General features: G+C 39.8%; 1 protein-coding gene across 22 annotated transcripts in view; it reads left to right on the top strand.

Annotated features, from left to right (window-relative positions):
- The window catches only part of RBFOX2 (RNA binding fox-1 homolog 2), a 256306-nt gene that overhangs the window by 172268 nt on the left and 56841 nt on the right, over nt 1–27197 (top strand). For all 22 annotated transcript variants that reach the window (XM_070411030.1, XM_070411032.1, XM_070411026.1 and 19 more), the window contains one exon: nt 26880–27104. In XM_070411030.1, the coding sequence (XP_070267131.1) occupies nt 26880–27104 (225 nt within the window). The remainder of the gene's footprint in view (nt 1–26879; nt 27105–27197) is intronic.

Here is a 27197-nt window from a genome sequence, read left to right as displayed (position 1 = left end):
TCTCCCTCCCTCCCTCTGTCTTTGGTTATGCCAGGCAATATCTAATCTGCATTTTAGCAAGTCATTCCTGGCCAATGGAAGGTGCATACTCTTCTGTGGGTCCCCGGCAGTGCTATCGTTCTTGTTGCCACCCTTTTGTGTGTTCCTTCCCCCTTTTCCTTTCTATAGGTAGAGAGAGGGAGTAATGAGTATGTGATTTATCAGTGAGAAATCATTTGCGCTACAGAACGTGCATGTCCTTTAGTCTCAGACTTAGGGTCATTTTCACTGCAGGCTTTTATGCTCTGTAGGGAAATTTCATCACTGGACAGTGCTTTCCTTTTAAGGAGGTTGCCCCCTTTTTTTTGTACTCTCTCTTCTCTGCCTCTCCAAGTCACCACCGGAGGGCGAGAGAGTCAACTAGCCATGGGGACATAGGCATCAGTTTAGGAGCTGGGAGCCCCGCTCTGTTAAATGTTATATAATGCCCCGCAGTCCTGTTGGGAAGGAGGGACAGCATTAGGCAGATTTTCTCAACGCGACCTAGAGGAAAGGGAACTTTCAAAGAATATTTTTCCAAAGTAATTCTTCACTAAATCTGAGTTTGGAGGTTATCAAGAAATCTCTCCCTCCTTTAGAAAGTGGAGACCGTTAAAATATTTTCTCTTCTATCTCGTATCCCTTTATTGTCAGCCTAATTCACTCTTTTGAAATATTGCTTTACTTTTAAAAAAATTTCCATAGAGAGGAAACCTATTTCTGCATTCTCTTTGTTGCTTGGGAGATCATACTTGTTAACCTTGGAGCCCCCATTCAATTTTCATTAACTGGCAATATTAGAGGGTATGGGCTCTGTTCTTTCTCAGCTGTTCCTGAAGGCTTTTCAACTACTTGACTTTTCATTATATATATTTTTAAATCAGTGAAAGAGTTATTGAAACTAGGACTTTTTATACATCTTGGAACGTGCCCCCTTAGTTTCTAAGGAGCTGGTTAGCATGTGTAAGCACAGGCTGGAATGCACAGGCATATGCACACTTAATATTGTGTTCTTACTATTGGTATTTAAGGAAACTATAATTTTAAGAATGAAGAAGAGATATAGAAACAGGAAAGAGGGATGCTGAGGAAGTTAATAGATAAACTAAAATCATCATGATTTTTCTCAGGATGTGCTGAATGCTGAAGGAAACAACTTGTCTTTGCCCCTCCTAAATTTATACAATGGGAAAGTATAGAATATCAAATTTGTCAGTTTTCACTATCCCATCATACTTGTTTTGGTGTACACTTTCTATGTTAATGTAATGTACATAGTTGTTGGTAATCTAGGGGAAAAAATCAAAGGACATAACCAGATGGGCCAGATGTTTACCTGTCCTGTGGGTGTGTTTTTTGGGAGGAGGTGTTTTTTTGTTTTGAGGGGAATTTGTTGGTGTTTTGTTTGTCAAGCCAGACATCCAATCTAAATATATGATAATGATCTGTCACATGAGTGTCTAAATAAAAACTGTCTGTATTATTAGGGTTTGGTTTTCAAAGTTAGATGGTTTATTATTGTATTTAATATCTTGATTAGTATATTAGGAAAATTATTTAGATGGGATTTCACCATTTGTCACCTAAGTTCTGCTTCTCCGATCTTAACATTTCTATATCCCTTAGTTTCCATCACTCACCCAGTGGAATAGGGAAAAGAGCTCTCAGTGGATGACATTTTCATCATACAATTTAGACCTATATCAGTACTTGCAGTATGTGTGCGCTTTATTATTATGCATGCTCTAGTTTTATAAGGCCTCTTTTTTGTTTAATTAACAAACTACTTTGTGATTTACAATAAGTAATCAGTGATTTGCCTTAAAAAAACAAATAGAGCCCTGACTGGGTGGTTCAGTTGGTTGGAGCTTCGTCCTAAACACTAAAAACGGTTGCAGGTTCAATACTCAGTCAGCAACTGATGGATGTTTCTCTCTCACATCTCTCTCTCTCTCTCTCTCTCTCTCTCTCTCTCAAAATCAATAAAAACATATCCTCAGGTGAGGATTTTTTTTTAAGCAAATAGGAATTTAATCACAAAATTTTAATATGGCAGACATGGTAGTGCCATATTTTTTTTTTTGACTAGGTTTTTCTCGTTCATGTATACGTTGTAGGAGTATTTCACTGAGATAACTCTTTATTTCTGAACATGTGAACCAGATTATTGTGTCTTCTTATATCTATGCAAAATAACAATATGGAATTAAAGGAAGGAAAAGAGGAAAAATCATTTTTGTAATATGTGTGAGATTAGAAAAACAAAATCGCAAATAACTCCAGCTCCAATTAATTTTTTTAAATGTTTAGCCAGACTCAGACTCAGTTATACTATTTGTTGCTGAAAGGGAGAATATACTAAGCAGAAAGGAAAAGATTTTACAGTTGGATGTGTAGGGCTGCCAGTTTCTGTGGAACACAAAGCCCTCCCTTTCTTGGACAGCTCAGTGCTTTGCTGGCATTTTCTTCAAAATCTGGTTTCCATCAGGACCAAGAGGAGGGAAGGTGTTAAGAATAAGGGAGGTTGGAAAGGGGGTGGCTGTTCCTTTAAATAGTGCAGTGAGCCCATGTGGCTGCAGGCCTCTCCTGAGTGTATTCTTTTGTAATGAATCACCGGTTCCATTGTCTGCTATCTCCCCTTTGTAGCTGGAAGGCTGAAGTCTTTCACCTGAGCTGCTGCCAGTTAGCTATTCTCTTCCAGGGTGGCTGGGAGAAGGGGAGAGGGACGGCATTTTATGGTTTAATTAAAGACAGATAAGAGAGCAGGTATGTTTTGCTCTGTCTCAGTTTTTTCCTGTCCTTTTAGGGTTTTGTTTGTTTTTTGTCTTTTTGAAATGAGTTGGAGTAAGGAATCTGTTCTATGGTTTTGCTAAGCATATCCAATTTTCTGCGTTTTTTGCAAGTCCTCAGTGATTATTTAGTCTCCATTTTGTGGCATTGCTTTAAAGTGATTCCATTCGGTTGCCTGCCAGTTCCACCCGAACCTCATCCCACCCTTCATCCACAGAGCTTCAGCCCACACTGTTTGTTTTGGCCACTTTCCACTTTCTATGTGCTGCGCAGGACTCTGGGAAGTTGGGGGGTAGGCGGAGATTGTGGGTTGGAGAGTAATTTATGTTCCTTTACCATGAATCAAAAAAAAGCCTCACTTTTTCCAGAGATTTGCTTTCTTTCTGAATTCTTCTACACTACTCCATATCTTCAGTTCTAACCATTTCCTTGCCAAGACCAAGACTGGCTCTTGAAAAATACGGCTATTCTAAAAATTATGTAGTTTTCCTGAAAGACACTCAGAATTCCACAAATATGATGAAATTTGACTCATTAAATTTTTTTTCTTCCCATTCACATGTCCCCACCTCAAGCACACACCCCTTTTGCCCCTTCCCTTTATTTTTTCCTTTATCTTTCTCCTTAGTTATTCAGTCAGGTAAGCTTAGCGTTTGACCATCTGCTGTTCAAGTTTATATTGCTGCACAGGACATCTCCAAGTTGAAAGTTGAAAGGTGAATGACATGCCTCATCCTCTCCGTGTTTCTTGGACATTTGTGTGTGGCACTCAGACAGATCTTCCCTAGGTCCAGTCACAGTGATGGGGCAGCCCTGTGCCCACCAGCGTCCTTCTGATGGACTGTTCCTCTGGAATCTAACTGTGTTGGTGTCCCCAGCATTCCCTTCTGGAGTCATAATTCCTCACTCTTCCCCTCTCCCCCCAACATTCCCAGACCACTGTCAAATCTTTCTTAAACATTTCTACGCAACACTTCACATATTAAATCCAGCAAACGCAAATGGAATGTGGGATCTCCTGTAGTAAATGGTGTGCTGTTTTGAATGTAGTGACTCTGTTATTGGACTCCAGGCTCACTCCTCTCTATGCAGTCCGAAATTGCAACCTGCTGAGCTGTATTGTTTCCATTTTCAGATGCTAAACGACCCTCTCCGACTTTTGGAATGATTGAATTCAGGACACCTTGGCATCAAATAATTCATTAGAGGTCATTGCCAGAGTGAACCATTTAAAATGCAGGTCTGATTTTTGCCACTCCTGTGCTTAAAACCTTCCCGTTGTTTCCCTTCAGGCTCAGAGTAAAATCCTGTGTCCCTACTCCAGTCTCCGAGGCCCTGCGTGATCGTAACCTGGCTATCTCTACAACCTCATCTCCTGCTGCTCTTCTCTTCCCATATTTCACACCAATGACACTGACCTCGTTGCTGTTCCCTTAACACACCTGCATTCTCCTCAGGGCCTTTCTGTTTTCTCTCGGTTGGAAATGCTCTCTCTCCGATCCCATGACTTCTCAAGGAGAGCTCTTTATCAGGGGTCCTCAAACTTTTTAAACAGGGGGCCAGTTCACTGTCCCTCAGACCGTTGGAGGGCCGGACTATAGTTTTAAAAAAACTATGAACAAATTCCTGTGCACACTGCACATATCTTATTTTGAAGTAAAAAAACAAAACGGGAACAAATACAATATTTGTATTTGCATGTGGCCCGCGGGCCGTAGTTTGAGGACCCCTGCTCTTTATTGACCTTCCTATCTCAACTTGAAACCTCGGGTCATTCCCTATCCCCCTACCCTGTTTTGTCTTCACTGATTTTTAGTGCTTATTGTTACTTGTTATTTTTGTTTTCCTTATCCATGCCCCTTCCCCACCAAAAGGGTCAGGGACCTTGTCAGCAGTCTATTATATTCGCGGTGTCTAGAACTGTGCCTGGAATGTTGTCATAATAATAGCTAAGTATCTAGCCCTTATATATAGTTATCAGGTACTGTTCTAAGCACTTTACCTCCATTAATTCATTGAATCCTCCAGCACCTCTACAATTACCCCATAGTACAGAAGAGGAATCTGAGGCATGTAATGGTTTGGTAGTTTGCCCAAGTTTATATAGCTACTAAGAGATGTTATGGGGATTCATATCCACAGACTGGTTTGACAGTCCATACTCTTTTTTTTTTTTTTTTTTTAAGAGGGGTTGTTAGGGTTAGGGAATCCATACTCTTAATCCACTGCACTTGAATCCTCTTGTAGGTATTACATATTTAGTAAATATTTGTTGAATATGTAAATGAATTAACTTAGTTGAGACTGATTACTTCTGGAATTGTCATCTCTGATTTATTAAAGATTTTGATGGAATACTTAAAAGGGAATTCGCTATTGAATAAAATGAGTTCATTATTATAATTCCTATATAATAAAAGGCTAATATGCAAATCGACCAAACAGCAGAACTACTGGTTGCTATGACATGCACTGACCACCAGGGGGCAGACGCTCAACGCAGGAGCTGCCCCCTGGTGTTCAGTGCACTCCCACCAGGGGAGCACCGCTCAGCCAAAAGCCCCAGCTCACAGCTGGTGAGTGCAGTGGCAGTGGCAGGAACCTCTCCTGCCTCCGTGGCAGTGCTAAGGATGTCTGACTGCCACCTTAAGCCGTCAGTTAGACATCCCCCAAAGGCTCCTGGACTGCGAGAGGGCACAGGCTGGCTGAGGGGTCCCCTCTCCACCCCTATCCCCTAGTGCACTAATTTCGTGCACCAAGCCTCTAGTATTACATAAAAATAGGTAACATTACAAAGTGCAAATTATGCATCAGGCACTATATATATTATGTCATTTATTCCTCTTAGCAGCCTCATAAGTATTAATATCCATATTGCAGAAATTAGGAAACAGGAGTACAGAGAGGTTAAGTAGCTTGCCTAAGGTGGCAATGCCAGGATTTAAACCCAAGGAGTTTGGCTCTAGCTTCCTTGTTCTTAACCACTAGGAATAATGACTGTTATTGAAATAACTTGATTTTTGCATATCTACTTTGTACCTATTTTGCATACAGATCACATTTGTATGTATAACAATATTTGTATCATATACCTTTTGAGGTCAGTGGTATTTTTCCGATTTTTTTCCATTCATTAGACTTTTGGTCTTGTAAGCAACCTGATAACTCTGGATACAGGCAGTGATAGGTTTCAAAATGGAGATCTATTCTAAATTTGCACACACTTCCATTATACTACCAGCCTCATAAGATAAATAGTTCTGTTGTTGGCCATTAAAAAGTAGAAAAGTTTTCCATATGATAAACTGTTTTCATTATTGGCTTCTTACTCTTCATAGTTCTGTCATACCAAGTCGCATAGAGTAGTTTAATTTCTCTTCATAAAAAACAAATATTTGAAGATATTGGCTAAGGGTCCTATTTAATTTTCTGTCCTCTTGACTCATCTTATCTGCTTCCTTGAATTGTTCCTCGTAGATAGGAAAACATGATTTCCAGGGTCTTTACTGTCCTGGATTAATTGTGTCAATTTATATGAATGACTTATCATTTCTATCTAATTACTAAGTAAAATATCAATATGAATATTATTAAGTATGGTATCTTTGTTAGAAGTGGGTTTTTTGACATGTTTGACTTTACTCAGTTTTCAAAGCTTATTGATCATGTAGTATTGTCAATAATTTATAACTTCAAAAATAAGGGATATTATCCTCAACTCTTAAATAGAATATTGTATTTCATTATAAAGCATGCTGTTGTCTGATTGGCATGAATCTACCTGCCTTTCAGCCTCTAAGTCTTGCTCAGATCCCTCAAAGGTTTCTAACACTGAACTTTTTATTTTAAAACTTACTTTGTAGAAACAGTCTTTTGAAGATGCCAATTGAACCAACAAATGACATAATTGAAAATCAGCAAAAATAAATGTAATCACTTCCCTTGAAATCTTGAAAAATTGTATAAAAAAAGTGTTAGAAAACAAAAATTGGGAATTTATAGTCTTTTAAATCAGTAGCAACAGTAAAACATGATCATTGAGAATAGAAGTCAAATATAACAAACAAAATTAAACCCTGAAAGCACTCTGATTTAATAATACTTATTATAAATCAAATACCATAAAAATATTGTTAGATTAGCTTATGTTGGCATATTTATTCTTTTCATCATGCCTCTTGAATTTTTCAAAGAGCTATCAGTTTCAGAATATTAGAATAACATTTCTTATTTAATTAATGGCTCAGGATACAGGTATAGCTGGGTTGCTATTAACAAAAAGAAATAGTTTTTAAAATTATAACTTGAAGTTATATAACTAGAGATACTTAATTCATTCAGAATTACAGGATAAAGTTCTGCAACCAAAATTTAATATTCATATGTAAAGGAATATTTAAGTAGAAAATATGCTAATGTAAATCAATAATTATTTTATGAAATTATAAAGAATACTTTTATATCCACAAATTATATATAACTATATTCTTTTAATTAAAATTGATTATGAGATCCCTTGTAAGAAGTTTGAGAGAGGCAAACTAACACTTAAGTAAAGAGGATGAGATTTAGAAAAATTTAACTTCGACAATCACATTCTGTTAATGTCTAGATAGTTAATATTTTTGGCTCTGGGAGCCATGCTGCCTCGGTCACAGCTGTTCAACTCTTCTGTTGGCATGAAAGAAGTCAGACGATGCAGAAGTGAAGGGGGTGACTATGTTTCAGTGCAAACTTTATTTATGGACACTGGAATTTGAATTTCATGTATTTTCCAAATATTCTTCAACTATTTAAAAATGAAAAACCATGCTTAGCTTTCAGGTTGTACAAAAGTAGATGGTGGACCAGCTTTGGACCAAAGCCATAGTTTGCCAGCCTCATTTAGAGGGGTGCCGGTCCTCCCTACTTGTTTTAGTGTAGAGAAAGTTTTCCCACGTAGCTTGGTATTAGGAACACGGTTTTGACAGTTTATCTTGGATCCCTGTGGACCCTTGGATCAGTGTGAAACCCCTGGCCTGGTCTTTCATTCCTCCCCAGAAAATAGGGGAATTTTTCCCTTTTCTTCACTTTCTCTCTCCACTCATCCCCAAATCTGAACCATTTGCAATTCCCCAAATATGGCATATTTTATAACTTCCTGCTTTTCATATATATTTTTTTCATGTATTATTACTTAGGGCCAAAATACCTTTTTCTCTCTCATGATTAATTTCTTACCTTAAAAGTTCAGATTAAATGCATGTTAAATGCATTGACAGGGTCCTCTTTTAAAATGCAAATCACACAAAAAATAAAAATAAAATGCAAATCAGGAGAGTTAATTTGAGTAATCATACATTCTATGTGCTTATTACTCAAATCAGTTAATACTTAAAATATAATATCATTTTGGAAATGGACACTTTATTTGGAAGAAGGATTTTGAAGTAAACAGCTATTTGGAGGAACACCCAAATCTCTTACAGACGTTCCTGGGGAAGGCTGTATATATTCAGAAGGTAGCATATGGGTAAGTATATGGGTAGCATAGGAGTTCTAGCTTCCTGGGAGGTCAGGAAAGAGAGAAAATGAGTAGGACCCCAGTAAGTGTGTACAGGGCAAAGAGAAGTGGAAAGGGACAATGAAATGTTAGAATTTGGCAAACTATAGTAAGTAGTATATCAAATACAGCTATCCCCCTAGCTCCTTTTCCTTCCACTCAAGATGACCAAGAGTTAGATTCTTTGCATAATAACTTTGAAAAGCTGTCAGCACACATATATATTAGACCATAATCATCCTATGTCATTTTCGAGGCTCCATGTTCATTGTGTTTTTAGTCTTTTTTTCCTCTGTGTCTATTTCCTTTTGGGTAGTTTCTCTTTTGGTATTATCAAGTGTACTGATCTTTCCTTCTGCAATGTTTCATCTGCCATTAATCTCATTCACTGTGGGTGTTTGTTTCTTTTAAATCTTAGACATAGTTTTCAACCCTAGATTTTTTATATTGTTCTTTTTTCCTGTTTCTCAGGTCACATTTTTCTCTTTTACATACCATTTTTCTTGCACATATGGAATACAGATATTTTGATGTTCTGTCGGCTAATTCTAACATTTACATTAGTTCTGAACCAGTTGCAATTGATTGATTTTTTTTTTCTATTATGGATTGCAATTTTCTGCTTCTTTGTATGCTGATAATTTTTTATTGTGCCTTTATTTTTTTGAATATGTTTTTATTGATGTTAGAGAAGAAGAGAGAGGGAGATAGAAACATCAGTGAGAGAATTATTGATCAGCTGCCTCCTGCACACCCCCCACTGGGGATCAAGACCACAACCCGGGCATGTGCCCTGACCTGGAATCGAACAAGTGACCTCCTGGTTCATGGGTTGACACTCAACCACTGAGCCACACCAGCCAGACTATGCCTGGTAATTTTTGATTGGATGCTAAACATTGTGACTATTACCTTGTAGGATGCTAGGTATTTTTAAATTTTTATAAATATTATTGAGCTGATTTTCATAGAAATAATTTGATCCTTTCAGTTCTTGTTTTTAAGTTTTGTTAGATATGACCAGAGCTCTGTTTGGTCTCTGGTTAATTTTTCTCCACTGTTGAGACAAGATTCTTTTTAGCACCCTAACTGATGCTCCTTAAATTTTCCACTCTCGTTGAGAACAGGCTCTATTCCTGGCACTGTTGAGCTCCTGGCACTATTCCCTCCAACTCTGTCATTTGTCCAGCCTCAGGTAGTTCCTCATGTACATGTGGTGATCATTACTTAACTGAGATCTTCAGAGTCCTCTGTGCAGCGTCCTCTTCTGCAGTGCTCTACCCTGTCAACTCCAGCTGTCTTGGCTTCTCTAGACTCCTAGCTCGATTTCCTCAGCTCCTGGAGACCACCAGGCTCTGCCTGGCTTCCCTCTCTCTGTGTCACTTTCTCTTGGGAACTTTCCCCAGGCAGTCGCTGGGGCAGTGAGAAAGCTCACCTTGGTTGTTTCCTGTCTCAGGGATCACTGTCGATCTTTGTGTACTGTACAGTGCCTTGAGTGCTGCCATTTTGTGTATTTTTTTCTTTCTGAATCTTAGTTGTTTGAGGTGGTCCTTGTTACTCCATCTTGATTGGAAGCAGAAATGAGGCCACTTATTTTCAAATGAAAATTAAGTGGTATCTTGTTTAATAAATTCCTACGTTATGAATAAAAAATCAGTTGAACAGTAATTTCAAGGAGTAGAATGCATAAGGTGCATAAATAATTAAAATACAAGGTGAAACATGGTAACTTACATGAATATGATATCAGTAAAGTACCTTTAGAAGTTCAGATGAGGAAAGAATTAGTTTGGGAAGTTTGGCTATTATTGCAATTCTAGCAGATAAGGAAGGAGAAAATCCAAAGTACTATTTGTTCACTTAAACAGTGTGGAAGATAGAGGCACTTTGGACTGTGAAGACTTAAAAACATTAAGGAATGTGGATGCCACTGTTTAGAGCTGTGGTCGCCAGCCTTTCGGACCTCACGGACCACCGTTTGGCGACCACTGGTTTAGAGCTTTCTTGACTTCAGTTAAAATAGTTGCCAGCCTATCATTTCCTAACAAAGCAACTGTGACCAAAAGTTCATCCAAATACATGCATTACACTTTTCTCTCTTGAGGAACTAGGAGACATTTTTGAGAAACTGGGAATTATGTGTGTGTTTTGGTTTAATTTCACCTAGCCTATCTTAATAATGAAAGGGTAAATGCTAATTAGCCCAGATGTCATTCTGGATGTCCTTCCTGATGAAGCCGGGGCTGGAGGGAAGTCAGCCCAGGTCCCAATATATACTCTTGCCCTTTTTTTTCTTCACAATATTGATAATGATTATCTCTACCACTTTTTTTTAAGCCAAAAGCAAAGGATTTTGTATATAGGATCGCAGTTAGTTCTTACAGATAACCCTTTAGGTAACTATCCTCCTCGTTTTCCAGATAAAACATAAGGCATCGAGAGGTTAAGTGACCTGTCCATCCTCACACTGCTAATTGGGTGTGAACCCACGTTTATCGTATTCCCAAGTTTATGCTATTTACCTCTTTTTGGAGGGTGATAACAATTGCATTAAGTATAATATGAAGAATACAGGCCATAATATTTATATATATGAAAAATCTGTAACTCACCTGTGGCCAAAACCTTAAGAAATCTCTACTAATTTTCTTGGAGCCTTAGGTTCCTCTGGGATGACTGTAGAATTGATCAATTTAACTATTCTATAAACAATTCAGTTTCCTGAAATTTTATCTCAGCACAGAGGTTTTACAGTTCGATGGTTTATGTGTTTCATATGGGAACATTTGTGCAAGGTAAGAGAGAAATCCAAGTATTGGCTGTTTAGAGTAGCTCTTAGCCTCTTTTGGCAGGGGAACAGATAAACAACTTAATGGCACTTTGTTGATTGACTCTTTCCATTACAGAAGAAAATACTCAATTTCACATCGTAGTATACATAATGTTTCTTCTCCCACTGTATGCTGTTCCTTTGGTAAGGCCTTGTTATCACAGGATCATTTACCAGTATTCTCAGAGCTGGGGTGGTCTTTATTTTACAAGTCGGGATACAGATCTAGAGAGAAAGTAAAGTTGTCCAAGGTCACATAGCAAGGTAATGGCAGAACTGGAGCTAGAACTCACTTTTCCATAATCTCTGTCAGTGTATTTCTACCCTCAGATCCTCCTCCTAGGAAGTTCAGGCTTTTAACAAAAGCTGTTTAATTTAGAGAGGCGAAAATATCAAGTCCATATGCTGCTCTTTCCTGAAAGGGAAAATGTTCAAGTGAATAAAAATCATGTATCTTGGGCATTCTTTGTTAGAAGATTGTTCTTGAATGAAGCTAGTCTAGTTGATGTGATAATGATAATAACGAAGTTCTAGCTATAAAAGATTTTAAATGGGAAGAAGAAATAGATAAGCCTTTTGATTTTTTTTTTTTTTAAGTATGCTTGAAGATTTTTTGGGTCTTTGTTTTTGAGAATTTGACTTGGCATGGAAAGATAGGAAGTATGGAGTGAAATCTGGGTATGTTTCGTTACTAAGCAACCATTAGAGTATAGAAATATAGACAGCTTCTTTTGGTGTTTTAAGACCAGATTTTAGACCTCCATTCTTAGTCTTTCTGAGACAGGTTTTCCTGTTCTATAACGACAGCTGCTCTATGATAACTTCTTGATGACTTCTCTCAGCAAAGGGCTCTGACTTTTTTTCTAGGTTTATTTGTCCCTATGTGATAGAGAATTACATACTGCAGTCACTAGTTTATATCTCATTGCTGTTCCTGACTGCAGGGTCAGAGTCCGTGGCAGGCCTTATTGGTCCGTGTGTTAGAGATCAGTGGGGTAATGGGAAATGTTTTCCTCCCTTTGGGCTGTGTTCTGATCTGGATACAGTTGCATTCTTGAAGAAGGAGAGATGTGTGAAGAGTTAGGCATTCTGATTGGTAAATACTTGATTTTTGTTTTGTTTTATTTTCTGAGAGTGGTTAGACCCTTGAAAATTGTTTGTATTTGTCAGGACTTAGAATAATGTGTTTATTTTTTTCTTTATTTTTTTAAACCTCACCTGAGGGGCAAGGATATTTTTTTCCACTAGAGAGAGTGGAGGGTAGGGAGGAGGGGAGAAGAAAGGGAGGGGAGGGAAAGGAAGAGAAGGAGAGAAGGAGAGAGAAAGAGAGAGAGAGAAGAGAGAGAAAACGGTGATGTGAGAGAGACACATCAATTAGTTGCCTCCTGCTCATACCCTGACGGGCTGGGAATTGAACCTGCAACCGACTAAGTGCCCTTGACCAGGAATCAAGTCTGTGGGCCGACGCTCTAACCACTGAGCAGACAGCCAGGGCAAGACTTAGAATAATGTTTAACACACAGTGTTGGATGTACTTATAGATGGCGCACTTGGACTATGATTTACCTTACACATTTAGTTCTGATACTTGCCTGGTTTGCTTTGCTTCCTGTAATCAAATGTATCTAATTTGTTAAAGTGTTAAGTACAAAGGCTGTCTCAACTCCTTGGCATTGCCACAGCCTTTCCAACACCTTCCCAGTGGAAGTAGCCAGGATACTGCCCCCTTCCTTTTTCTCTAGCAGTAAAAAAGGAAGAACAAAAACCTTGGATTGTTTGACTTGAAAGAAGTTGATCACAATGTTTAGGGAAACTTAATTCTTTCTGTAGTAGATATTGGCACCCTTTCCTTTAGGCTGATATTTAGGGGATATGGGAGGAGGTCATTCCACACTTCCCTAGCAGCTTATATCAAAACGAAGTTTGCTAGTTGCCTTGTTTATTCTTATCTCATACTTAGTTCCCCCCAGTTAAACCTTTAATTCCAGGGAAAGGCCTAATCAGAAAACATTTACTTCTACTATCGTAAAGGAACCCACACCAGCTAACCAAGTGCTTATACCTGGGTCACTGGTGCATGAGGATCATTAGTCAGATGAGAGGAACTTTCAGTCAACATGAAAAATACCCAGAAGAAACAAAAAGAAAACCTGACCCTATGGGAAACATGTAATCCAGGCCACAGAGGAGAATTTAAAGCATTCCAATTAATATAGTTAGAATCAAGAAGATAATACATTCAAAAAACCAGTACTTGATGTAATGAAAAGGGAATAATTTGAGAATGTGCAAATAAGGTTAGAGCTTAAGAATATGATTGTCAAAAGAAAACATGCCCTAGAAGGATAGAAAATCAAGTTGAAGAAAAAACAAACAAAAAAATAAAATCAAGTTGAAGATATCTTGTAGAGCTTTATTTATTTACTAGAGGCCCGGTGCACGATATTCGTGCACGGAGGGCGGCAGGGGGGCGGGTGTTCCCTCAGCCTGGCCTACACCCTCTCCAATCTGAGATCCCTCTTACAATCCAGAACCACGGACTCCTAAGCGCTCACCTGCCTGCCTGCCTGATGCCCCTAACTGCCTATCTGCTCTCCCTTCCTCTCCCTGCCTTCAGACCCCAGTGCAGGAGTGCTGAGAGCTCTCTGCTGCGGCCCCGCCCCTGTCCTGACACCCCCCCTCCGGGCAGGCCTTCAAGCACCTGGGGGGGGGGGGGTTGCCCCCAGTGGTGCAAGTCCCCGCCCCCGTCCCCGCCCACCAGCTCCTGTGCTCATGCAGCCTGTTGAATGGTCATGACTGGGACACCATTAGGACCAATTAGCATATTACCTCTTTATATATATAGATTTTTTTAAATGTAGAGCAAGACACAGATGATCTCCTTAACCCACATTCCCTAGAAACAGAGCCTGAGACAAAACTCACCTGCTGCTACTTATGAGGGAGCACAATCTCAGGAAAGCAGGGCTGAGGAAAGGGGCGTGAAAACTAGGAAGAAACACTGGCCAAAGCTTGTAACAGGTGCTGCTGATGGCGTGTTTTCAGTAGAAGTCCAGCGAGGCTGTATAGAGTTATTGCTCCTCTGACCAGTTCATCCAAAAGGGAGTATGGGGGAGGAATTTTCTGTACTGGTTTCCTCTCATCTCCTGCTCGGTCAGTTTCTCATATAAACAGTTAACACTCTTGCCCTCTTCAGTGGCCTGCCTCAGGGAAGGTCCTACCTGCTGTGTACACAGATCTGCAGTGACCTACCATTGAAGCGTGGAAAGGTGAGAGGAGTCAGTAACCCTTAGTGGCAGCCAACCTCTGCCTTCTAAGAAACTATTAAAAGAGCATCACTCCCAAGAGGGCTGACCATGGGAAGGGTAGGAAACCTCTGCTTTTTATCATAAACTCTTCTTTACTCATTTGATTTGCTATCATTTACATGTATTAGATTTGATAAAAATAAGAATCTACACTAATAAAAGAGAAACATGGTAATTATTGTACGACCGCTACCCTTCCCATGGGCTAATCAGCATATCCTTATGCAAATTAACTGTCAGCCAAGATGGTGGCCCGCAGCCATGCACTGAAGCGAACAGGGAGGCTTGCTTGCTCCAGTGATGGCGAACTCCAACGTTCCCCGCCTGCCGCTGCTGGCCTCTCAGCTGCAACTCTAAGCAACTATGTAACAAATATAGAAGCTAAACAAAACCCCAGAAACCAGCTTTCAGTCAGCCGGGATCTCAGAGCTGGAGTTATACATTGTTTCGATTATAGAACCGAAACAAACCAGATACCTGCTTTCAGCAGCAGAAGCCTCAGAGCTAGAGCCAGAGCTAAAGCTGGCCCAGAATAAAAAAAAAAAAAAAGGAATAAAGGAGCGGTTGGGAGCTTCAGTTACCCACCAGCCTGAAAGCAGCCCTCAGCTCCTCACCCAGACTGGCCAGGCACCCCAGTGGGGACCCCCACCCTGATCCAGGACACTCTTCAGTGCAAACCAGCCGGCCCCAAGGCCTCTATCCTATATAGTAAAAGGGTAATATGCCTCCCAGCACCGGGATCAACAGAGCCGTGAGGCCTCCTGGCACTGGATCAGCGTGACGGGGGCAGCGCCCAAACCCCTGATTGCCCTGCGGCTCTGTGTGACAGGGTGCGGCGCCCCAACCCCCTGATCGGCCCTGCTCTGTGTGTGACAGGGTAGAGCCATAACCTCCCCATCGGCCCTGCCCTGAGTGTGAGAGTGGCGGCGCCCCAATCCCCCCCCCCCACACACACACACACACACACGGGCCCTGCCCTGAGTGTGACAGTGGCAGTGCCCCAACCCCCTGATCGGCCCTGCTCTGTGGTTGATAGAGGGCAGCGCCCCAACCCCCTGATCCACCCTGCTCTGTGTGTGACAGGGGGCAATGCCCTAACTCCCCTATTGGCCCTGCTGTGTGCATGACAGGGGGGAGCTTCCCAACCCCCTGATTGGCCCTGCTCTGTGCGTGACAGGGTACGGAGCCCCAACCCCCCTGATGGACCCTGCTCTGTGCATGACAGGGGGCAGCACCCCAACCCCCTAATTGGCCCTGCTCTGTGCGTGACAGGGTACGGAGCCCCAACCCCCTGATGGGCCCTGCTCTGTGAGTGACAGGGGGCAGCGCCCCAACCCCCTGATTGGCCCTGCTCTGTGCGTCACAGGGGGTGGCGCCGCAACCTCCCCATCGACCCTGCCTTGAGTGTGATAGGGGGCGGTGCCCCAACCCCCCAATCGGCCCCACCCTGAGCGTGACTGAGGGTGGCATCGCAACCTCCCGATCTGCCCTGCTCTGTGCATGACGGGGCGGCGGCACCCCAACTCCTCAATCAGCCCTGCTCTGAGCCCGACCAGGGGCTGCACCTAGGGATTGGGCCTGCCCTCTGCCACCCAGGAGCAGGCCTAAGCCAACAGGTCGTTATCTCCCAAGGGGTCCCAGACTGCGAGAGGGCACAGGCCAGGCTGAGGGGACACCCCCCCCACACACACACACACACAGTGCACAAATTTTTGTGCACCGGGCCTCTAGTTAAATTATAAAGGGAAAATTAGTTACCAAAATCACCCTAGAAATAAATATCAAAGTACTTTTCACGTGCATTTGGAAAAAATGAACTTAACATATTGAAAAAATAAAATCTAATTAGTAGTTTAAATCAGGACAATCTTTTGTAAGAAAATGGGAAGTGGGACTTATAGAATTGATTCTTTCTCCTTTACCACCCATCCTTGCCTTACACCCCTTTATCATACAGTTTCCTAGGACTGAAATCTAGGGGTAGTCTACCCCCCATGCCCATTGCCAGGCTCTGCTGATTCTACCTTTGGATCATCTCTGTTATCCCCTAGTCTAGTTCCCCCTGTCTCTGCTGTAGTCCATAGTCTTATATAAGTTCCATTAGAGAGTGCATTATCCTAACAGGTCTCTCTCTTCCCTTCCTCATGTCACTTAGTTTTCCTGTGCTGAGTTTTGGTCTCTTTTTGTATTAACTTTGGTTATAATGTTCACAAAATAACAAAAGTCTGTAGTTATTTATATACTTTATTGGGTTGTACATATTTCCTTTTTTCCTTTAACAAAATGTATTGAGTGCTTTTAAGGCAGTCACTGAGGATACAAAGATGAATGAAAACCTGGACAATAGCCATCGCTCAAAGAGTCCGTGATCTACAGAGGCAACAGATGGGTAAATAAATAATCGTGATAGAATAGAAGTGCTATAATAAAATTAGGTATTAGGTTCAGGAGTGGTTTTATATTTTCCTATTTGGGTGAATCAGAGAAACCTCAGGGAGCAGTAGATGATCAAACTAAATATTAAAGAGTATGCTCAAGTTGGCTAGATGGGTAGAAAGGAGAAAGGCTTTCTAAGCAGAAAGAATAGCAAATGCAAAGAAACTGGAAGGTGAAACCGCACAAGGTGTCTTGCAGGATTTGATACACAAGACTACCACCTGTCATCTCTCAGTTGGGTTGTTAGGGTCGCCTCCTAACTGATCTACCTGCCTTTGCTGAGTATCCATTAAACCCTAAATCTGACCACTGCGCTTCTCTGCTCAAAACTCTCTTTGGAGAGTAACAGCCCAAATCCCTGCAGTGGCTTAAGCTTTACAAGATTTATACCCAACATGGCCCCTAAGCCACTGGCGTCTTTCTCCATTCTCTGCCACTCTGTTCTTTTGCTTATTCCAGTTCAGTCACATGGGCCTTCTTGTTTCTAGTTCCTACAATAAGCTGAGCATGTTTTCACCTCTGAGCCTTCTAGTTTGTGTTCCCTTTGTCAGGAGTGCTCTTCCCCCAGTGAGACACATGGCTTGCTCCCGGAATTTCTTTAGGTCTCTGCTCAAATGTTAACCTGCCCTGACCACCCTGTTTCAAATAGTGGACCTCCATGCCTCCAACCCTGTACTCACGTATCCTCTTACTTGTTTTATTCTTCACCAGAGCATACCATCTGTTCCATGTTTTTCTTTGCCTGTTTATTTGTCTCTCCCTACTAGAGTGCAAACTCTAGGACAGAAACTTTGTCTTTTAATCACCATTGTTTCTGCAGCACCTAGAATAAAGTGTCTAGTACATGATAGATATTCAATAAATATTTGATGGCAAGAATTGAAGCTGAATAGATGAAGTAAACTAGGGGCAGGACTTCTATACAGAGGTGTTTTTGGACTTGAGACTGTACGCATTGAGGAGCCTACGATTTTTAAAAAGGGAATTAATTAACAGTATCTGATTTAGATTTTATCTTAGAAATAACATTCTAGCAGCTGCCATTTTCAAATTAGGAAATTGATTACATTGAGGTTAAGAAGAAAGGAGAACTATTCAAAGAAATATTCTTTTGGATGAGAGTTAATAAGAGACTCTCATTTTTTTCACTTTTCACAGTGCAGAACATGAACACTTGTGTGGCCTTTCAGTTAATATTCGTATTTACTAGAACTGTAATAATTCATTTTCTGTGGTAAATATTTATGAATTATTATACTGTGGTAAGCTTTCTGCAGAGTTCCTAAAACTGTTGAGAGAAAGGTTTCTATTTCTTTTTCTACAGACTTTCTAATTTAGAAGCAGATATTCAACTACCTGGTTAATTCAATTTAGCAAGCATTTTCCAAAGATCAACTATTATGTGCGTATCATTTGGTGAGGAAGTATGTGATTCAGACCCTGATCCACTTATGAGCTTTACTTATGAAATTAACCATCATGTAACTGTGGTTCAGACAAAATGCAGTTATGTGCTGGGATGAGTATAGGGAAAATATTTTGTTACTATATGTGTATCATCTGAATCATTCATTTTAAAGAAGTGGACTATAATAGGACATCAAGTGTAAAATTTATGAAGAATAATTAAATATTTTATGATGCAGGAGGCACTACAAAATCTTGCTAATGTTTTATTCTGAAACTGAGTTATGGCTATGTTCAAGGATATTCCAGTTTAACGTTTAGTATATAAAAAATGCAAACTTAATTGTTCGCAAAAAGACAAAATAAAGAATAAATTAATTTAAACTGTAGTGAAAAGTGTAGTAGAGAAAAAGAATAATCAGTTGTGTGTTGTATAAACCAACAATTACATTTAATAGCATAGGCAACCAATCATTGATTGTGTGTAGGGCCTTCCATTTCCTAGGAAGCAGGTAGCTGACCCAGAGTCTCTCCCGTCTCTTAGTGCGGGTGGAATGCATGATTCGTGGATGTTTGAGGTTCTCAATGCTGTTTTCAGGAGATAGGGAAGAAAGAGCTTTTAAGAGGTTGGAAACATTAAACTATGACAGGGTTGGTCATTTTTAACCTAATAGACTATATTGGTTTGAATGACTTTGTTCTGAAATATTTATTTATCTGTTTAAATATTCATTGCTTTGAGGTGGCAAAACTCAGCCTCAGGGGAGAGGAAGAGCTGGCTTTTCTCTGAGTAATTTGAAAGAGGTAGGGTGTGTGTGTGTGTGTGTGTGTGTGTGTGTGTAAGACATGATGTGCTGGCAAGTTTGCAGTATTGTTGGCCAAGCCTAGACCTGTCCTTAGACTTGCATGTACCAGATTCAGTAATTATTTTTATTCTAAGTGTATTGCATTTCCTGATTTATTTTTTATTTATGGTCTGTTTGCAAAAGCTCAGGATTGCACTTAGTTCCTTCCTGCTCTCCATCTCCCCTTCATATGGCTGCACACTCCTACTTTGAGTCCTAGTTTTTCAGTTCTCCCCACGCTAAAAGAAGGACCCATTCATTGTTAGGCTTGCATTTCATCTGTGGGTTGCATATAAGAAGGCAGCCCTCTACTTTCAGGTAATTTACATTTATCGCCACTATTATCTTCCTCTCATAGCCTATTCCCTCCCGAATCTCTGACCTTCTAGAAGTGTAGATGCCTCACGTCATTTTTTTGGAGGCAACTGACGTCACCAAACCACCTATACCTGTAGTACCAGTACCCTATTTCAACTCACTGAATCATAATATGTGGGGGAATGACCTTGATTTAAAAATAAAATATATATATTTTTAGACACAAAAAAAGTCTGGGAATCTCTGCACTCAAGAAACCAGGTGAAAGATGCGTTTGTGGGTGTGGGGGCTAAGTGTAGTGAAGTGGGTCCAAATGGATGGGGTTAGTGACCTTACTGTTCAGACTGCAGCAGGAATCGATGTGTCCCTGGACTCTTTTCTTGGAATCAGACAATACTTTCCCTTCAAGTTAGTATTTCAGTTGGTGGTTGGATTTTTATTAGTATGATCATTATCATATGATCATCAAAATCTATTTTTGAGAGCTTCCTTGAGATCCCAGAGATCAACTCAGTTACAGACAACCAAATGAAAAATGAACTGTTGGAGTTCAACCTGAACATAAAAATTGGAGAGGTTTTTCCTCCCAATTTCTAATTTACCTTCAGATTGTCCAACATCTTTTAGTCTAGGTATAATTTATATTCATTGTGAGAGAGAAAATATGTTTATCTTTCTAACTTTATTTTGCCATTAAATTTAAAAATGCAGGTTAATTGAGACTCTAAAATGAATTTTTCTTCATGTCTAGTAAATGGGCATTGTTTTATCTTTGTATGTGTTTATTCATCCACTTTATTTCCTGGGTTTTCTTTTTTCTACATAGTTTTTAAAAAATTTTAAATTGATTCTAGATTATCTTAAATCCAGTTTAATGTTCTTTCTGTGATAACAGTTATACTGATCTTCTTTCCCTTTGATTAAAGATAGAAATGGATGAATAAACATGTACATTTAAGCATCTACAACATGCTAGTAAATAATTGATATAAGTAATACTCAGAATAATTAAATAGGAACAGAGGCTATGCTTAAGGAACAGTAACAAAGCAGACTCATTTACCCCAAGCAGTATATAGAGCAAAATATCATAAAGGATAGGGAGAAGTTTCAAGTAAGTCTAGTTCACTGGAAAAAAATGTTTAACTCAACTAGCAGAAATAAGAAGGTAATAAATTGACTTAGAAGTAGAGAGTTTGTAATGTTAGTGGAACACTGAGGGTGGATGGATCCAGTCAGAGTTGGAAATGTGCACCTGGAAGAATTGGAAGCAAGGAAAGAAATCTAATTAATTAGGATGGCTGGTGCCATATTAATGAGTTTCACTTGCTCTCATTTAATCCTCGCAACAACCCTCTGAAGTAAATCCATTTTGCAGATGAAGAAACAGGCTGGGAAGGTTAAGTAAATAGTTTATCCATATCTGGTAAGGGGCATAGTTAGGACTTAAACTCGGGCCTGTCTTTCAGGTTCATGCTCTTTCTTCTTTTTACTTTAGCTCCCATAAAATTGGGAGAAAGGACATAGTTAGACCTAAAAGCTACTTGAGAGCCACCTATAATAGTTGAAGTTCTGAGATTGCTGTGGGTGAGGGAATAGGCTGATAAAGGGGCTGAGTCTTGGTCCTGGGGTTATACATTTTTCCTGTTAGATGGTAACTAATGTACTGTGATAGTATATTTGAATTTAGAATTAAAACATTCGACATGTGTCACATTGTACACAAAAGACCATATATGATGTGTCACCTCTGTTAGTTACTACATGTGATTTATAGGAAAAAGACATTTTGTGGCTGCCTTTGTGTTATGACAGCAGAGTCGAGGGTTGCGTCAAATACTATGGCCTGCAGGCCTAAAATATTACTATCTGGCCCTTTACAGAAAAAGTGCTCACCCACCCCCGCTTTCTACCATACTTCCTTTCTAGGACTGGCTACAGGGAGAAGGGATTATTTGAGTCGATCCTTTATGGCCAGCTAAGTTTTTCACTATACATGACTATTCTCCATAGCGGATGCAGCTTGGGGAAGGACATTGATCCCCACAGTAACAGTCTGGCTGTTTGGGAAAGCACCCTATGTGGGCAATATTGAATAGTCTCCATTCATTGCAACACAGAATTAGAGTTAGGAGTTGTGGATGATATGACTGGGAGGAAATTGGTTAAAGACCCCACTCACTGGAGATGCCACTTGGAATAGTGACTAGGGACACTGGTTTTGAGTCTGCTCATGTCAGCTACTAGCTGAGTGGTTTTTTATAAGATATTTAACCTTTTAAAATGTTGGTTTCCTTCTCTGTAAAAGGAGAATAATGGGAATACCTACTTTATAGGGTCTGAGAATTGAATTAATTTATATTTTTATCCTGTATAATAAAAACCTAATATGCTAATTGTCTGGTCATCCGTTCAGCCAATCAAAGCGTAATATGCTAATGATATGCTAAGGCCACTCAACCGCTTGCTATGACATGCACTGACCACCAGGGGGCAGATGCTCCAACAAAGGTTAGCTTGCTGCTGGGGTCCGGCCAATTGGGACTGAGGGAGATGGGTCAGACATGCCCTCCTGCGGTCCCTCCGTGGCTGGCCAACCTCCCACATCCCTCCCTGGCCCCAATCGTGCACCGGTGGGGTCCTTTGGCCTGGCCTGCACCCTCTCGCAATCTGGGACCCCTCGGGGGATGTCGGAGAGCTGGTTTCGGCCCGATCCCACCAGGTCGAGGGACCCCCCCCCCCCCCCCCCCTGCACAAATTTGCACTGGGCCTCTAGTGTGTGTGTGTGTGTATGTGTGTGTGTGTGTGTGTGTGTGTGTGTGTGTATATATTTATTAGAAGCCCAGTACATGAAATCATGCATGAGTAGCTCGCTGCCGCTTGCTGCTGCTCATCGCTCGCAGCCCCGCCGGAGGGAGGGGAAGGGACCGAGAGGTGTTCAATGCACCTCATGGCAACTGGTCGCGCGGTCATTCCAGTCATTGTGCTTATGGTCCCTGGCCTTTTATTATATAGGGTATACATACATACATACATACATACATTGCTTAGTCACAGTGGTTCTCAATCTGTGGGTCGCAACCCCTTTGGCGGTCGAACAACCCTTTCACAGGGGTCGCCTAAGACCACTCTGCATATCAGATATTTACATTACAATTCATAACAGTAGCAACATTACAGTTATGAAGTAGCAACGAAAATAATTTTATGGTTGGGTCACAACATGAGGAACTGTATTTAAAGGGCCAGAAGGTTGAGAACCACTGGCTTAGTGTATTGCTAGATACATTAATAAGCATTCATTACATGTAAGCTGCTAATATTACCAGGTGAGGGAGGGTCTAGAGAAGTTTGAATGTATTTAGTAGGGAATAGTGAACCTTTGTGACACCAATTCAGTACTCATACCTACTGCTCTGAATAGAAGTTTTGCATATTTGTAATAACCTCCCTAATGTGACCGTTCACTCCTGAGAGGCATATTTCTACCTTTTGTTATGATGTTTCAGTGTCTATGACAGTTGTGGACCCACAGTAGGTATTTAGTTAATAATTCATTTTCTCAGGTGAGAGACACCTAAGCTGCTTTAGCCTGTAGTATTAATAACAAAAACATTTTCACACAAATACAAAGGTAAATTCTTGCCTAGAAATAATCATGTGAACTGTTATCTCCTAGTTTGCTGGTGGCTATAGTACTTCTCTTCTGTACTTATAACTCCGGAATATGACCTGGAAATTTGATAGACATCAGAAACCATTTAACATTTTTAATAATAATAATAATACATACATACATACATAACTGGGAAATTTTTCAGAAATTGCAGAGTGTATGAGATAAAATATGAAATCACTCCTCTCCCAATTTCATTCCCTTAGTGTTTAAGTATAATGATTGTTTTTGTTTAATAAAAATAAAAAAACATTCCTATAAGTGACAAAATAATCTATCAAGAATTGCTTCTTGCTATCCCTTTTCTGCATTTCATCTCTTTGAAACACACAGTACTGAGGCTACAAGTGGATCCTAAAGAATGTTTTTACCTTTCTTCCCTCATCTCCCACTGCTAATTGATGTGTTTATTTAGTTGGCTGAGCCAGCTTCATGGAGACTACCCCTGTGGGAGTGTGAAGACTGTACTAGTGTGCTAGAGAATCATTCCCAACAGGGCTGGGGTGGGGAGCGGAGCCCAGGCAGAGTGTTCCCAGTCCCTTTGCCATGTTATTCATAACTGGAAGGAGTGTCTTTTAGCCTTTACCGGTCACTCAGTGGACCCTCCCTGTGCCCTGTAAGATCATATTATGCCTGCAGTTGGAGTATGGATCTGTGGAGACTTTTGGTGCTCTTAATCTCTATCATTCACTAGTCCACCTGAGTTTGAATGTTCACTTTCATATCTGTCTTCAGGCCAGTAAATCCTGCAAGGGCTTCTGAAGCATAGTGCTTCATGTAGGTAGGTGAGTGGGTGGGTGGGTGGGTGGGTGAGTGGGTAGGTAGGTCAATAGAGATATAACATTGAGTTGATTGAAGGAGAGGAAGGGAGTTGTTTTGCTTTCCTCTTAGGATGCCCAGAACGACTATGGAGAAATCATCTACAATAGCCCAACATTAAGATAATGAAAATAATTTATACAGTGATGGGTGACAAAGGTAGACTTTCTCCTGAAAAATTATGGGTAAAAATTTAAAGTTTTCATAGCATAATTTTTAAGAACTAAACAAAGGGAAGATTTTTATGTAAAGCAAACTTTCGTACCATGTAGAAATTATTCTTGGAAACTGGAGACTGCTGGATTTTGATGCTGTGTAACTCTAAAATGAAAGACCGTTATGAATCTTTATCTCTAGGGAATGTCACTCTCATTTTCTTAAGAATAGCACAATAATTCAATGCTTCAGCATATTGGCTTCCTCTTATTCCATTTTTCTTTTCATTCTCTTTTATATTAAAAATACTTTATAGGCTTTGTTACAAAAGTAACATATGCTTATTATTGGGAGTACAAGAGAACTTGGGGATTTGGGATAGATATGTTTGCTGTTTTGATTGTGGTGATGACTTCATGTGTGTACATATGAAATTTGTACATATATGTCAAATGGGCCATATTGTACACTATAAATAGATGTAGTTTATTGTATGCCAATTACTCCTCAATAAAACTTTTTAATTTAATGGCTGAAAATTGGACTTATTTTGTTATTAATATGTATTTTCATTTGTTAGAGATTGAGCATGTTTATTGGATCAGCCATTTGTATTGCATCTTCTGTGAATAATTCAGTTTGCCTCTTTTTCTGTTGTATTTCTTTTCAATTTGTGTAACTTACTCTTGCATTAGTAATGATAAAACCCATTGTGTCTTTCTTACCTGTTGAAAATATTTCCCCCTGGTTGGCTTACTTTGATTTTGAGGTCCATTTCTCCCCCTTTCTTTTTTCCTCCCTATGACTCCCCCTCTCTTTTTTCCCTTCTGGTTTTTAGGTTTCCTGTCTCACTTAAGATTTTTCCAGACTCCAGTTATACTCCCAAGTTTTTTATTTTTATAGTTGTAGTTGTTATATTAGATTTTATTCCTTCTGGAATTTTTTTGGTGTGGGCTATAAGCTAAGGGGTTAATTTTATTTTCTTTCTTTCATGGACAGTGGAAAGGTACATGTCATCTTTGAGATCTTCACCTTAATTGTCATACCAGAAACCCTTTTACAAATACCATAGGATAAATACCCCCCCCCCCCCCAACACACACACACACATAGACACACACGGTGAATTGAAATACCACCTTTATCTTCTATTAAGTTTCCAGATAAGCTCCACCCTTTTTTAGGGTTGTCATTGTTCCATTAATCCCTTTGTATATTCTTACTGTTTAATCACAGTAGTTTCACAGCAAGTGTTAATACAGGATAGAGCATGCCCCTCTTCATAGTTTGTCCTTTTCCAAAGTTACCTAGTGGTTTTTCATATACAAATTGGAAAGGTAGTTAGTCCTCGTTCCTTCCCCAGACACATTTGCTTCTGATTGGAAATGACATTTTATTTTTGGAAGGATTAACATTATTATATTAAGTATCTTCTTCATTTATAATAGCCTTTGTACATTTTTTCTGTTTTATTTTATGCAGAATAACTGATTGTGGTATTGATGGTTGATTCTTCCTTTAAAAATAGTGTGAGATCTTTCTGTAACTTTGGATGCATTTTGTGTGTGATAGTGTGAGTTTTAATGGCCAAGTTAATGTTAAAAGCCTGACATGAGGTTTAGAAAATGCTGCTGAAGGTTTGTTTCCTGCAGCTCTCAGTGGGTAGAGAATCCCTTCTTGAATTGAGGGGGAAGAAGGATAATTGGGACGAGAGAGAAAGGAAACATTACTTCCTTGTTTGAAGGAAGTGATGCTCATGATTAGGAGGAAACCAAGTGACATAAACCCAGATTTTCTTTGATCCCCAATGATTTGATGTCTAAAATGTGGGGTGGGAGGTGAGTGTTGATCAAAGTGCTAACATTTTGAAGCCATCTCTGCCTATAACTTCCAGAAGGACAGTGGTTGAAGACTGCAGATTTGTGCAGTAAAATTACTTTTCATGGAATAAAATGGGAGGTCAGGAGGTAAATTGTTGAGGAGGGAGGGTTTTGCCAAATCTATTACACAAGATTTAAATTGGGATTTTGTATGTGAACTTAAAGAACAGAAATAAGAGAAGGACTGTGGAACTAAAATGGCTTATAATAATTTCTATAATTAATGCACGTTCTTTATGATATTTCAAATATTACACTAGATCCCAAGCAAGCATGTGGGAATGGGTATTGTGTGGAGGAGTCCTGCTGTGTCGTTAACCTGAACTCTATGCTCTTAAAATCGGAAAGTCTCTGTTGTGTGGTTTTGAGAATTTAATTTATAATGTCATTCTACCTATTGCTATGAATTATAATTTAATGAATTTGATTTGTTTCCCCCTAAGAATTACTAAAGGAATAGAATGCCCTAAAGAAAATACTAATGACACAAACTAATTTCAACTCTTATAGCTTATTTTGAGTGAGAAATTTCCTAGCATTTTTTAAAACTTGAAGGAAAATTTTTGACTCTGGTAACTAGTTAACTTGAATATGGTCATGGACCTGTCTAGTAACCACAAATTGATTGAAGTTTGGTATGTGTTTGTGTGAGCATACATCTATATATATGTGTGTGTGTGTGTGTGTGTGTGTGTGTGTGTGTGTAATATTTCCCCCAATTGTAAGGCAGTGTTATATTTTACCTGAGCAGTGAAGGAGTATTCAGATAATTTTGTATACTCACATTAAAAATAATTACGGAATGAGAATTTAAAGTCACTTTTTCTCATTTTTTTTCTCACTGTTTCTTATAGGGTAACCAGGAGCCAACAACAACTCCTGATGCAATGGTTCAGCCTTTTACTACCATCCCGTTTCCACCTCCTCCACAGAACGGAATTCCCACAGAATATGGAGTGCCACACACTCAGGACTATGCCGGCCAGACCAGTGAACATAACCTGACACTCTACGGAAGTACACAAGCCCACGGAGAGCAGAGTAGCAACTCACCCAGCACACAAAACGGATCTCTTACGGTACGTGAATTATGAGGTGGACAGTGGAAAGGTACATGTCATCTTTGAGATCTTCACCTTAATTGTCATACCAGAAACCCTTTTGTATTAATT

The sequence above is a fragment of the Myotis yumanensis genome, unplaced genomic scaffold, assembly GCF_028538775.1.
Source record: "Myotis yumanensis isolate MYYU_CA2020_CCGP unplaced genomic scaffold, mMyoYum1.0.hap1 SCAF_3, whole genome shotgun sequence".
Lineage (NCBI taxonomy): Eukaryota > Metazoa > Chordata > Mammalia > Chiroptera > Vespertilionidae > Myotis > Myotis yumanensis.
This window is presented reverse-complemented; position numbering and strand designations above follow the sequence as displayed.